Source organism: Astatotilapia calliptera, chromosome 10 (assembly GCF_964374335.1).
Source record: "Astatotilapia calliptera chromosome 10, fAstCal68.1, whole genome shotgun sequence".
NCBI classification, from domain to species: domain Eukaryota; kingdom Metazoa; phylum Chordata; class Actinopteri; order Cichliformes; family Cichlidae; genus Astatotilapia; species Astatotilapia calliptera.
Window position 1 is genome coordinate 31,251,836 of NC_137431.1, and position 14,987 is coordinate 31,266,822.

General features: G+C 41.4%; 1 protein-coding gene across 1 annotated transcript in view; it reads right to left on the bottom strand.

Annotated features, from left to right (window-relative positions):
• The window catches only part of LOC113030056 (polypeptide N-acetylgalactosaminyltransferase 10-like), an 88,795-nt gene that overhangs the window by 21,446 nt on the left and 52,362 nt on the right, over positions 1-14,987 (bottom strand). Inside the window, exons 5-6 of the mRNA XM_080307339.1 lie at positions 7,846-8,031; positions 3,134-3,317 (exon numbers count right to left, since the gene is read on the bottom strand). Of these exons, the coding sequence (XP_080163465.1) occupies positions 3,134-3,317; positions 7,846-8,031 (370 nt within the window). The remainder of the gene's footprint in view (positions 1-3,133; positions 3,318-7,845; positions 8,032-14,987) is intronic.

The following is a 14,987-nucleotide window of genomic DNA, read 5'->3' on the forward strand; positions in this document are numbered from 1 at the left end:
AATCAACTGGACAATGGTGAACTAAGGCAAAGACCAAAAGCTAAACTAAACTGGAAAAAGCTAGAGCTAAACATGAAAACTATGGCAAATACATAAACATAAATCTGAACAGGGGCATACCAAGAGCACAAACATGAACTTGAGCAGGAGCATGAAGACACAAGAAAGCCAGAGGGATACAGGGGACTTAAATACACAGGAGGGTAATGAGGGAAGTGAAAACACCCGGGGACAAATGAGCCTGAATGCCAGAGATGAAGTACGACTAAACGCACTAAACATGGAACACCAGACTCTTCACAATAAAACAGGAACAAGAAAGGGACGTAGACAAGACAACATGAGCTTGACAACATGGAACACGCAGACATGAGACACATGACAGACTGCACGGAAAACAGAAAAGACACATAAACAAGGAGACAGAGAAGAAACATAACTACACCAAAACTTAACTAAACACTAAATAGAATAATAACACAAGAACTTCACAATGTAACCACCAGAAATACAAAATAAACTCAAAAAAACAAAATAAACTCAAAATGCTGAGTCGTGGACCCAGCCTCCCACACTAAGTGTTTGGTCAAGCGGAAATTGTTTGGATTCTCTCTGCATTACTTTATATTTGACCTTTAAACAGCCTCGAGTCTCAAAGACTTACATATCATGATTTATCATATCACAGATGATATGATATGATGATACTTTTTAGCCCAATATATAACCAGTCTTCTACACACTGACTATATTAGAGGGATTAATAAAAAAGGTGTTTTACACAGTTATTTACACAGTGTTTTACGCCTACATCAATCAAGATTTAAGAGATTCTGTTTGATCCGACAGGGCAAGAAGGAAAAAAAACTCAAATTACACAACGCTGCCTGAAAAAAAAGTGTTGCTCCAAACCATTGGTCTAAATCCACATCAATGTAAATATGAGCATAGTCAGTGTGGAAAAATGTGGGGGTAAGGACTTAATTACAGCTGAGACAAAGTGAAGCAAAGGAGCTGAGACGGAGTTGCCAGTCTAATTTCAGCTTCTGTCTTAATTAAGAAAGCTCAGCACTTTGTCGTGTCACAATTATCCTCAGAAACACATCTTTCTTTCTCACACTGTCACATTTGGACACATTGGCAACATACAGCAGGGGAAACCAGTGGATTTTTTTTGTTTTGCTCCAGTCATAAAAGCAGAATTACCAAAAAGCTGCTGCATGCCAACCAGTCAAATTGCATTTTACATGCATGTCTGTGCATGTGTGTAACATGTTACATTTAACATCTAAAACGGTATTTTGTGAGGTCACAATGACCTTGACTTTTTGACATTTAAGCAGAGTTATTCTAATGGTTATTAGTTATCCTTCTAGTTCATCTAATCACTTCATTCTTGTGTCCAAGTGAAACTTTGAGCCAAACTTGCAGAAGCTCCCTTGAGGACTTCCTGAGAAGGGGACAGACAAGTCGAAAACATAAAGCCTCAAAAATTGTTTCCTGTGGTTGTTAAAGTGTCCCAAACCTACAAAACACAGATTATACATATTCATAAGGGAAAAACATCACAAATGGGTATCTGGCACCTGTCTCTAGATGTTCTCACTCGTGAAGCGCTGTTCTATAACAGTGTGATCGTACATAAGAGAACCACTAAGCATACGGTTCAGTTCATCTGTTGCTATATTCTGTATAGTTAGATGAGCACTGCAGTGCACCAGTGAAGTGTCTTCTTGGGAGGGTTTGACTTCCAGTGCAGCATCTGATGTGTGAGAGCACGGATTTTGGGAACATAAATGTAAGAGACAAAAATGTCTGTACATCATTACTAAATACAGAAGGGAAAAAGTGTTGTCAATATTTAAAGTGAGCCAATTGGATAAATGATGGATGGATGAATGAATATGAAGATGTTTTTTCACCTCTCATGTGAAAGGTTTTAGTTTTACAAGCTGATGGAGGTTCTCAGGCATCGTAGCTCTATCTACTTAACATTCAAACCTCTATTTTAGCTCCAGGTTGCGTTCAAATTAAGTGCTTAGAACTACAATGACTGGATGACTCAGAACCCCACACAGATACCTCAAGCATAGAAAATACATAAAAAGACTGCGTTAGGCCACCTCTAGAGGCGGAGAGACTGTTCATCAGCATGGCTAAATACACGGACCAGTTTTAGTTAAAGCAAAAACAAAAGTGGAATCAATTTACATTCTACAGTGTTAAAAATGTATACAAAATTACACAAATGTTTTTCACCACAAAAATGAATGTATTCATAGTTAGGGGCAGTTTGCATTACAGAACTTTGATATAATTTGTGTTACTTTCATATTCTGCATAAACTGGCTTATCTGATAAACTTAGCCTTGTGCTAAGCTAGCATAATTTAGCAAACAGCTAGTAGGCCAAAGTATTCCTTGTTAAAAATATTTTACTGTAATCAATACTTATGTTCAAGCAGACAAAAAAATAAGAGCTGATCTCCACTTTAAAAAACATCCGATATATATGCCTGATTCCGCCGTTCTTTTTAAAAATCCAGCAGTAACATTACTGGAGTAGGAGTGAATGCATCTTACGTAACTGTTTGAAGTACAATATTTTGAAAGTGAAAATTCTAAACAAAGCAAACAAAAGTCATCTTCTTAATGGAAGTATCAACATCCTTATCAATACAGTAAACTAGTATCAATTTGGTGATGGGAGGCATCCTGCTAAAAATATTATCATTTCTATAGAGACATTCACTCCCCGTATCATGTCTACTTTCTGTCTGGGCAGCCCATTAGTGATTGTGTGATCCTGGCAACTCACTTACACCAGAGTAGGGAAAAAATAAGCCTCACAAACCAACATCATCTTTACTCACAAGACAAAGTACGACATACGCCTTTATTAGAAAGAGACTTTCAACAGCTCAGCCTGGATAATGAGAAGATTATGCACAATAAAGCATTTTAGAGGAGTGGACTTCAATTACTGTCATTTTATCATTCATCATTTAGGTCATTTAAATAAAATCCTTCAAAATCTAAATGCATATTTAAATGAAATAGGTATGCCGTGGAAGGAAAGCTTTAAGTCACTGATTAGATTTAAAGTGCACTACTTTTAAACTTGCGTTACTCACTCAAAGGGTTCACTGGGGTCATCCCTCTGCATCTCTGGAGGGATTGGAATCCGTTTGTAGTACATTTCCCAGTCAAACGCCCCTCGCATGGCGTCCCCTGCCTGCGTGTCATAGCCAAAGTTGTCGTGGTCGATGACGTCAATCATTGGACATACAATAGCCTTCCTGTTCTGGGCAATTCGATCTGTGAGATGCACATAGAGAGCCATTTGAATAATGTGAGTTAAATAAAAATAAAAAATAAGACAAGTTACGTGTTTATTTGCTGTATGTTGTGATATGGACAATAATAAATGAAACTCAGTCTTGGTTAACCCTTGTTCTGTTTGGTCCTCTGTTTGTTTTATAATATTTAGTTTTTGTTTAGAGATTCATCCTTTGGTCATAACCTCTCTATCCCCTTTTTCTCTCCTTTGTTTGTATCTAAACTCACCGGCTACTTTACTGCCTTGGACCTCCCTTTGCTTTCACAACCATCTTAATTCTTCATAGCATAGTAGTAGAGTGAATTTTGAACACTGTTATGTTCAAGAAACCAATCTGAGATGATTTGAGCTTTGTGACATGGTGTGTTATCTTGCTGGAAGGAGCCAGCAGAAGATGAGTACAATGTTTTCATAAAGGGATAGAAAATAATCAGCAACAATATTCAGGTAAGGTGCAGTCACTTATCAGAATAGGTGATATTTTTCCAGTCCTGATATCCAGTTTGGGTGAGCCCATGTGGAGTCCACATTGTGGACTGTGGACTCTGTTTCCTGTTCTTGGCTTAGAGGAAGGGTGCCTGGTGCAGTCTTCTGCTGCTGTAGCCCATTTCAAGGTTTGACACGTCGTGTATTCAGAGATGTGTGTATTATTGTAGGGTCTACCTTACAATATAAAGCGCCTTAAGGTTTGTTGTTGTGATTTGGCACTGCATAAATAAAACTGAATTGAACAGAATAGAATAGAGATGCTTTTCTGCATACCCTGGTATGTTCTCTATAGACAATAGTGAATCCTCAGCTTGTCTGACATCAACAACCACACCAAGTCACTTAGATTAACTTTCTTTTCCATTCTGATGCTTGGTTTGAACTTCAGCAGGTCTTCTTTTTTTTTTTTTTTTAACATTACGTGATGGCAGAGCTTCAGTTCATCCTTTGTCATTTTTTTTTTTTTTTTTTTTTTTTTTTTAATAAATAGGACAGGGGGAATGAATGAGAGAGAGAGGGGGAGAGAAAGAAAGAAAACCAAAGGGGAGAAGAGACGGTGAGAAGGGGGGGGAAGAGAGAGAAAAAAAAAAAAAACTCCTGGGTCACCTGTATGGAGAAAAAAACAAAAAACAAACAAACAAACAAACAAAAACAAACAGAGGAGACAGCAAACAACAAAGAGCAACATAATAATAGAGAGAGGTTTGGAGTCTTCTCCCACCCCCATTCTCTGCGGCCTGCTGGAGCGGGAGGGCTAGTAGGAGGAGTTGGCCGTCCGACTGCGGTCTGGGGTGTGGGGCCTCCCTGCTGCTGCGGAGTCGGGGTGGTCTGCCTCTCCCCACCGCAGGGAAAAGGGAAACACCACCTGGGTCTGGGTGCAATTCCCCCCTCCAGGGGCAAGGGTACCTAGACCCGGTTTGTAGAGTACGCTTGGGGAGTGTGATTGTGCGTACAGCGTCTCTTTATGTCTGTCTCCACGTTGGTTGAGTGTGGAGTGAGTGCATATGAGAGCATGAGGGTGGGAATGGATGTTTGTGTCTGTGTGTGCCTGTATGTCTGTGTCTATATGTCAGGTTGGGTATCAGACGCCACCTCTCTGGGGACACCTCAGGCCCTCCAAGGTTTGGAGGCCTATCTCCACCCACCACCACTTCCCCTGCCGGTGGCGGACTCCCTCAGGTGTCGGTGTGTTGGTGGTTCTTTGTGTCTGGGGGTGGGCGTCCGGGTACACACCGGCTCACTCCTTGGCGGCCGCTTGTCGGGGCCTGGGGCCTGGGGCTCACTCGGGCCCCTTTGGAGGTGGGGTGCCCCCGGCCTCTCGGCCTAGGGCTCGGTCACTCAGGCGCAGCTGGGGGCCGGCGGAGCTCACGGGCGCGTCACTGCAACTCCCCCTGACTTCTGCTCCGCGGCTGCTGGGCGAGCCCTCATCTGGGACTCTCCTCAGCTCTTACTGGGACAGTGGCGCGGCTGCCCCTCTGTTGGTCTTCCATGGTCTCTTGTGTTCTGGGGGCCTCTGGATGTCTGGAGTTTTGATCTCCTCCATACCCGCTTCACACCCTGGAGGACGGGGCTGTGGCCCCCCCACACTCCCTAGCAGATCATTACATGGAGAAACCTTTGGAATGCAAGCATGCTGATCCACACAGGTATGCACACATGGGTATTCACAGACGCGGACTAAAGCTTTCTTGGCTGCTGCCTCAAAGCACACTGTGCGCTGTCTATCTTGCGTGCTGCACAATATCGTTTATTACTTAGTAAATACTGATATCTATGACTAGCTAGTTTATTGTGATGGTGCTTCAGCAGGTCTTCTTGTCCATGTTTACGTGCCTAATGCACGGAGTTGCTGCCATATGAGTGTGAGTGTATGTGTTCTTCCTTTTACTAACTTCCACATAACATTTACATTTGGATACAGCTGTGAACGGATTCTTGGCAACAGCACTCCATAAGTTAAGGTCTTTGATGATCCAGAAGGGGATAGGAAAATTGTCCACCACAGATGTAGTTTTTAAAAATGCAGCTTTATACCTGAGTTTGAATTTTTTACAGCAAACAATATACGGTAACTTTATATTTGGATTCAACAATTATTAAAATACAGAAAATATTTATAGTTTCCGCTCCTCTTTCAGATGAAAAGCATGTATCATATCAATATTTGTATTCATAATTGCCAATTCAAAGTAATGATACTGCTGCACCTAATGCAAACCTGCAGTGCAACTACAGTATGTTCACTTTTCCACAGCCTCCAGTCCTAACTCTTTCACTCCTGACAACAATCAAAGTGCCACAGTGGGCTGTAATGAACATGGCTGCTTGTTTATGTTACGCACTGGCAGACACACGTCCTATTCCCGCTTGATGTGTAAACAGCTTGACAGAGAGGTAACATGGGTCATAAGGTTTGCTGTGAAATGGTTCCAACTGGGAATGGCGCCATGCTGGGAAACCGAGTTGAACATGGGTCCTTAATGGAAAAAGGTAATTGATAAAGTGAGAATGAGGTAGTGAGCAAGTCCATCAGCCAGAAGAGGAAGCACTCAGTCTCGCAGCAGGGATAGTGTGAGTGCATGTGTGTGTGTGTGCATATATTTCTGTGTTTGAGAATGATTGGCTCTCTCTTAGTGAAAGCAATTTTGCAGCAATAACGTGACTTTGTACATTCCTGTGCTCCGTGACCTTGGGAGTGATACATTTTTCCGAGAGCGATGAAATTTGGAAATTGACATTTGTCAGATTTTGACATTTATAGATGTGTCCTTTTTGTTGCAAAAGTGAGGCATTTTTAAAACAAAAAGTTATTTTTTAAGAAAATTTGAATATTTGTGAAAGTAAAGTAATTTAAAAATATTTGAAAATTAAACTGTCAAAAAGGTTGAAATGTTCTTTTGGAAATTAAGTGATATTTTTGGAGCAATTTTTGAAAGTGAAACGTTTTGGAAAACAGAAATTTCAGGACGTTTTTGTTTATTTAATTTATTTGTTTATTACATGAAAATCACAGTGCTACATTTAAACATTCAGCCAATATTCAAATGCTGAATGACTCTAATATGTTGCCTGGACTGGCTTTTAGTTGTTTACCAGAACGTCTGTAAACATGTTTTTTTTGTTTAATGCAGTAAATGTTATTATTGTGGCCAAAATAATTTATAATAATACATCTGTGTAGAAAATGTGGAAATTCATCCTTATATTTTTGATATTTTAATGGTTCAAGAGGGCAATGTGAACTGGGAGTGTGCAAGAAGCTGGTGGATACAACTGATATATAAAGTAAACACCATTACTATAATGATATATGCTGTAGTTAGCTTGTACACAAAATATCATTAGGCTACAAACTGTGGACACAGCTCTGAGTCACAGCGAGGACCCAGTAGTGCAGTTTAACAGTGAACGAGAGACAGCAAGAACGGACAAAAACTTGGTGATTAAACTATGAATTTATTTCTCAAACTGCACCTGTGTGGTGTCTCACTTTTCAGTGGCACTGCTGTGGGAGATGAGTCTCAGTATGTTGAAAAAAATGTGCCAACAGAAAAGTGAATGGCCTCATTTGTAGTCACCTTACTTTAGTCAACCATAAAGAAAGTAGCTGAGGTAGCAGAATATTAGTCACTGGAAATGTGAACGGGAACAAACCTGGATAAACTATTAAGTGAGTCTGAAACTCTACATACGCACTGCAGTGTTTATGATGTACACATTTTATGTATACATGAACTCATTTTTAAACGTAATGTTTATCCTTAGAACCCTATATCATGGCAGCTCTATCATAACTACGTGATCACAATCACATGCATTTGCTATTTTTATTACAACAATGTGGTCTGATGTCGTACTTTGAAGGAAGTCGTCAGACTGAATTGCTATTGGGTGTGGAAATAACACCCTATCTGGCTTGCAAATATTGGTATAAGACCTCGTACCGATTTTTGGATGGGAGATATGTCATCGGCACCTCATGATTGCTGGATGGATGTGTGCAAGCGTGTTTCTCACCCAGCAGTGGAGGCAGCCAGTTGACATTAGCTTCGCAGTGTGAGTCCAGGAAGGTGATGACTTCTGCCTTGGCAGCAGCGGCTCCAAGAAGACGAGTTCTGATCAGCCCCTCTCTCTTCTTCGTCCTCAAGATTTGAACCTTAGGCATCCGTTTCATGTACTCCTCCAGTGCCACCTTTAGGTGCTCTGCAAAGAGAGGAAGGTAGAGATGATTTGAGGTAAAGGACCACTCTGCTTCAGTAGATTCTTTATCACTTTTAGTCTTTTAAAACCAATCGACCACTTTTTGCTACCAAAAAGTCGTAATTTTTTTTTATCAATACCAAGAAAGGAAAGACTCTCATATTTTCAGTTTTCTAAATACAATATTTTAATGTCATTTGAACACTGCAACAAGCCGTACATGCTGTAATTATTTTCATTCTTTTCACACTTTACCTTCACATCGATCAAGCTCAACAACAAAATCCTTCATCACCGTGCTTTGTGTAAGAAGCTGATGCATATGCTTGAGCATTTAGTTTTTCAGCACAGCACTGTCCTTTGTTTTGTACTGCAAATGTTTGTTCAGGATTAAAATAAATACTATAGTAGCATTGATCATTTTGTTTGGAGTAGAAAATTTAAATAGGGACACATGTCCACAATGCATAGACAACGAACTCTCTCAATGTATTTCTTAAGTGTGAAAGAGTTGTGCTGTGTGTATTACCAGTAACAACATTTCAGTGCTCTTAGTTTTTCCTTGGTCCATCCATTGGTGTTACATCTTCTCTGTATCTGTGTGAGTAAATGTGTGAATGTGTGTGTACCAGTCTTGTGATTTTTCTTTTTCTGTCACTTCTTGTTTTGTTTGGTTATCACCCTCATTGTGCATCTTTGTAGTCTTTGTTTTCCAGCTCCTGTGATTGTGTGCTCAGTCCTAATTGATTCGACCTGCCCTTCACCCACTCAGACAGTAACATCCTGTCGCTCCCATCTGTCCTTTGTCAGTTCAACTGCTGACCTTCCTGCATGTCCTCTTTTATTTTTATCTGAATTACTCTTTGGTAGAATCAGCAGCCATCAGATTTGCATCTGCTACCTTTCACCATTTCCAGTTAGTTTCCCTTTTTTGTTTGTTCAGCCTGTCTGTGTAGTTCTATCTCTGCAGTTTGGTTCTCCTTGAATCAAGAACTGGCATGTAACACAAAGACTGGCGACCTACTGAGTTTACCTTCCCTCCTGCCCATGCTCCATGCTGGTAGCCGGGATACACTCCAACCCAGTGCAATTCTGCACACAATAAGCAGTTTATACAACAGCTGTTTTGTTTTTTTTTTTGCAGAGGTACCAAAAGAAAGTTTGGGGATAGGAAAGTTTTACTGTTCACTCACTGTGTCTACTTCACAAATCTTCAAAAAGAAGAAAAAAAAAATCTGTTCTCTGCTTCAGTTTTCTGCCTGTGGGATTTTGCCATTTTAAATGCAGAAATTACAGACAGAACATTTAACCACAGGAGCAACGAATCAGACTGATGAGATGCAGGGCTGTGATGTTTTACCTATGTAGGACAAATATCTGCAAACATGAGTGACGGTAATCTCAGTTCAGGAAATAGACAAAACAACAACTCTAGCAATCCATTTAATGAGCAAGATCAGACAGCGTTCAAAACCGGCTGCCAGGAGATGCACGAACAATGAAATGTGAAAATCTCATTGTTAAGATCTCATTTGGACAATTGCTTGCACATATGGCTATAAATATATGACTATAAAGAGATAAACTTTACAAATATTTGCTCATACTCACAACGTTTCTCAAAGAATAGTTCTTTATACTTAAAATGTAACAAGCGAATAAAAGCGCATTATAACCTGACATTTGGTTAGGTTAAGATGTGTCACACATTTTTTGCAGAACAATCTGCAATTTGCTAAAAAAGACTGCTGAAACATTTTGGCTGTTAAAATTCAGTCTGTCATTGATTGTAATCATGTCAATGATCTGTAAATGCATAGTTAAGTGTAAGTACCATTATTCATTGAAATGGGCTGGGATAATGGTCTCCCTGAAGAGAGAAGGCTTTGTTTTTGTTTTTTTCGTTGTTACGTTTTAATGCTCTTCATACAAAATTTAAAGGCCTTTAAAAAAATCTAACCTAAAATGTGAGATATTTTATATTATTAGTATGACTGTCTGTGTAGGTGGCCTGGGCTGTTTTGTTTGTATAATAAGTACAATTAATTGCAACATTTTGACAAACCAGAGCATTACAAGTATGAAATACTATTTTACCCAACTGATATCATGGATTATTCTATGAGAACACTTAATTCTGTTATGGTGTCATGGTCTTGGGGTATTTTTGTGATTATTTAGAGTGTTTCTCTCTGACTTATGTTAATGATTTGAGTTTTTGAATTTCCATTTCTTTAGTGTAAAGCTACTGTGTGTAGGTATATATCTAACCTTTGCATTAGTTATTTCCTGTTTTGTTTTGGTACTTATTTGGCTCGTGTGCTTTGTATTCAGTTTTACTTTCTCCTCTTGGATTGTGTCTGTTGTGTGCTCCCATGTCTCATTTCCCTGATTGGCCTTCATTGTGTCTGTGTGAGTAAAGAGAGTCCTGTCTTCTGCTCGTCCTTTGTAGGTTTCGCTTTCCTGAATAACTAGGAAGTTGGAATTTCTGAGTTCCGAGATTTCCCACTCAACCAAGAGTTAACAATCCATTCAGAATCAGAATCCTTCACTTAATCCCTAAGGAAATTATGTAGAACAAAAACTCTCTAGCCACATAATTGAAAGGAAATCTATTAAACAGACGAACATTAAGAACAAAGTAAAGGACAAAAAATAAGTAAGAAAAAGTTAAAGTAAAGAGAAAAGCAGGAGCAACTGTAACAGGTTGCATGCATTGTTGATGCATGCACACTCATGATGGCGCACATCCAAGATGGCGGCCCTGGATGTAAACAATAGCAAATTTGTGAAACTTTCTATATCTATCTATGCTGTCACTGTTGTGTATTTGTGACTCACTACATAAGCCATACTGACCACGCTCTATCCAGTGATGTTTTTAAGCGCAAAAAACTTTTTCGTCACTTTATCTGGAACGAGCTAACTTGGACTCCAGAAGCAATACTCTTAAATTCCGACATCAGAGTTTTGAGTAATCTGGAGCATGGAATATATTCTGAAATCCAAATCCAAGAAAAATCAACAAACTACTGTTTGTTGATTTTGTTTGGATTTTTGTACAGACTTGTTGTGGGCCTTCTGCCAATAAAGCTGCCTTTTTGTTTAACAAGTCTGAATTTAGGTTATTTTCGTGCAATTTTATGACATGAAGAATCACAGTTGATTATCCAATGGGTTGGACATCAAATACCTATGCTCTGTCAGATTCTGTTGGTAAAAGATGAGCATAAGATGCGTAGGAGAGAACCAGCCTCACTGAAGATTGGAATTTGAAGCTTCGGGGACAGCAGTTGTGTTAGCCACACATCGTCAGCTAGAAGAAGATGACGCTTAGAGGCCTGTTTGTTAATTTACTTTTTCTTTGGTTTAGGCTCTAAAACACCATAAACTTTGTTAGTTTGCTAGGTTTGGGATGACAGTGTAGTTTGGGTTAAAATACACCCTTTCATAGCATTAAACACTGCAGATATGGCATCAACTCCTCACAAGGTTTCTGTCGGTCCCCTGATGCACTAGATTTATGCCATTACTAACACTCAAAAGCAGTATTTGATGCCCTGAATGAGGTTGGCATTTCACACCATGAGATGCCCTAACCCTGACCTTATCCCCAATCCTAACCTTTTCACGTTCAAAAAGCCTAAAACACAAAGACATTAAACACAAACGATGCTATTTATACACAATCCCTTAACGTCATGTTTTAATGCTAGGTGATCATTCTTGAGGATAAAAGCAGAAGCCCAGTGGTTTGAATAGAAAACCTTCTTGAAGTACAGAAAACGTGACATATGGTTTTGACAGCTTCTTTACAAACAATCACAATACTGCCTGTCTAAAGAAGAAGACAGATAGACTAAGAGTAGCTGAAACGTTGACCTTTTAACGTCATCCTTTAGAAACTCTTTGCTTTCATGCCAAATGCAGAAATCGTACTGAGCTGAATTTGATGGAGAGGAAGAGAAATATAAAATTGCTCTGCCTGCTGCCTTTTTTAAATACATGAAGATGACCTGCAGTGGAAGGAAGAATGACTGCAGATGGTTTTATATTTTCAATATGAAGAAAGGTTAAGAAAGAAGAGCTAAACTTTCAACAGACATTAAAAAGACTGTAAATTGGTAAATAAAACAATCTCCACCCAACCCTCATTCTCCCAACTAATATTCCAGGATTTTATTTATTTATCTTTGTTTTGTTTTATTTCCAGAAGATGAAGCACTTTAGAACAGCAGCAGGGAAGTGGAGCAGGAGGTTGACAGATGAATTGGTGTTTCCATCAGTACTGATGCAGACACTGTACTGGTCAATTGTGGCGAAGAGAGAGCTGAGTGAGGCAGTTGATTTTCTAGATGATGTGCGTTCCTACCCTCACCTATATCATCATAAGCTCTGGGTAGTGACCAAAAGAATGAGATCGCGGTGGAAATGGGATAGTGGTGGTTGGTCATGTTGATAGGGAAAGGAGCTCAGAGTAGAACATTTCAGTTGAGGTGGTTCGGGCAACTAATTAGGATATCACCTGGGTACCTCTTAGGCCCTGGGCGCACCTCGGTGTCACCCCGCCCACCAGTGGTGGTGGCAAAGGAGAGGGAGGTCTGGGTGCCTCTGCTTAGACTGGTGCTCAGGTGGACCAGCATCAGAGCAGCTGAAAATGGATGGATGGAAAAGCAACAAGTCACATCAACAAACAGCTAGGAGGATGTGACGGGAATCGCACATTCTTTGTCAAGATTTCATGTTTTTTTTTAAACACTATTTCTTGCATCTTTCGGTGTCTCACCTGTTCACCTTTCCTGAAACAATCCTATTTCCCCCCAAGCTTAAGCTGGGGATCTTTTGCTTGTTAGGCTAATTTGTAAACTACTAGAGTATTTTAACACGACTGATTATAAATGGTTATGGATTTTTTACAGAAACTGTATTTCTTCGCAGATGGTCGTAGGGTTTAAGAAAATTATATATATAACAAACACCCAGCACGCCCCTGCGGGCGTCGCCCGGATCAGGTGTTGAGGAACCAGGGCACCCTGACAAAAAGTGGGCTACTGGAACAAGAAGGCATCCACTCAACATCCACAATGACGGCGAAACAACTAGTAGCTCAGTGTTCCAACATTCGAAAGAAGGGACTGCTCTCACAGCTAGAGATTGACGAGGTACAACACAGGAGGAGTCAGGACGCCAGGTCAGGGGGGAGATATCATCACCCCCACCCGAGATTGGGTACATAGCCCCAAGTGCGATAGGAGAAGGATCGTTGAGTGCGAGAGGAACTGACCTGAAAAATAGGATCATGGCCAAGCTTGAAACCTGGATCCCCTGTAGCCGGTTACCAAGATTACGTGAAGTACCCTCAGAAGGTCTGCTAGATGATGTTAATGCAGCACTACGGGCAATACCTACAACCACGATTACCGACACTAACAAGCTGATCTACAATACGGCAACAGTGATCAGTGAGATGCTTGGCTACAAGTTGAACAGCGACAAGGGGCAGTACCCTCCATGGAGAAGGAGGCTAGAGGGCAAGATCAAAGTAGCCAACTAACGGAGGTGCAGAAAGGTGCGACAAATAAGGTGCCTAAGAAATACAGCAAGCTGTCCATACCTGAGGCCTTGGAAACTGCCAAGCAAAGACTCACAGCCTTGGCCAGCCGCTTGAGGAGGTACACCAGAGAGATAGAAGGCAGGAGAATAAACCAGCTGTTCTCCACAGAACCAGCAAAGGTGTACTCTCAGTGGCAAGGGAACAATAAGAGACGGAGCAATACTGGAAGAGCATATGGGAGAAGGACGCAACCCATAACGGCAATGCTCAGTGCTAGTGGATCTGAGGGCAGACCACAGCGACCTCCCTGAACAGGGTCCAGTAACCATCACAGTGGCAGATATCCAAGAAAGGGTCTCCAGTATGAAGAGTTGGACAGCACCAGGCTGGCTGAAGAAGCTGACTGCACTCCACGAGCGTCTGGCAGCACAAATGAACCAGCTGCTAGTTAACGAGAGACACCCGGAATGGCTAACCGAAGGCCGGACGGTCCTGATCCCCAAGGACCCCAAGAAGGGACCGGTCCCCTCCAACTACCGACCAATAACCTGCCTCAGTACTACATGGAAGCTAGAATGCCTAGAATTGCACAAGATCAATGGGACCCTAAGAGCCTTCATCAGGAACTCAATGGGGATGTGGCGTACAACACTAGAGGCCAACTCCAAGCCCATAGCACAAGTCACCATCAAGTGCGGGATCTACCAAGGAGATGCTCTGTCCCCTCTGCTGTTCTGCATAGGCCTGAACCCCCTCAGTGAGATCATTAACAAGACTGGCCATGGATACCGACTACGGAACGGAGCAGTTGTCAGCCACCTCCTGTACATGGATGACATCAAGCTGTATGCCAAGAGTGAACGAGACATCGATTCACTGATCCACACTACCAGGCTATACAGCAATGACATTGGAATGTCGTTCGGACTGGAGAAGTGTAGTCGGATGGTAACAAAGAGAGGGAAGGTAGTCAGAACTGAGGGGATTGAACTACCAGAAGGCAACATTGCAGACATCAGAATCAGAATCAGAATACTTTATTCATCCCGAGGGAAATTAGGGAACAGTTACAAGTACCTGGGGATCCCGCAGGCGAATGGGAACCATGAAGAGGCCGCTAGAAAAGCTGCAACCACCAAGTACCTGCAGAGGGTCAGGCAAGTCCTGAGGAGTCAGCTGAATGGTAAGAACAAGATCCGGGCCATCAACACGTACGCCCTGCCCGTGATCAGGTACCCTGCTGGGGTAATAGGCTGGCCAAAGGAGGAGATAGAAGCCACTGACATAAAGACAAAAAGGTCCTTACCATGCATGGAGGGTTTCACCCCAAGTCCAGCACCCTGAGGCTGTACGCTAAGAGGAAGGAAGGGGGCCGGGGACTGGTGAGTGTCAGCACCACAGTCCA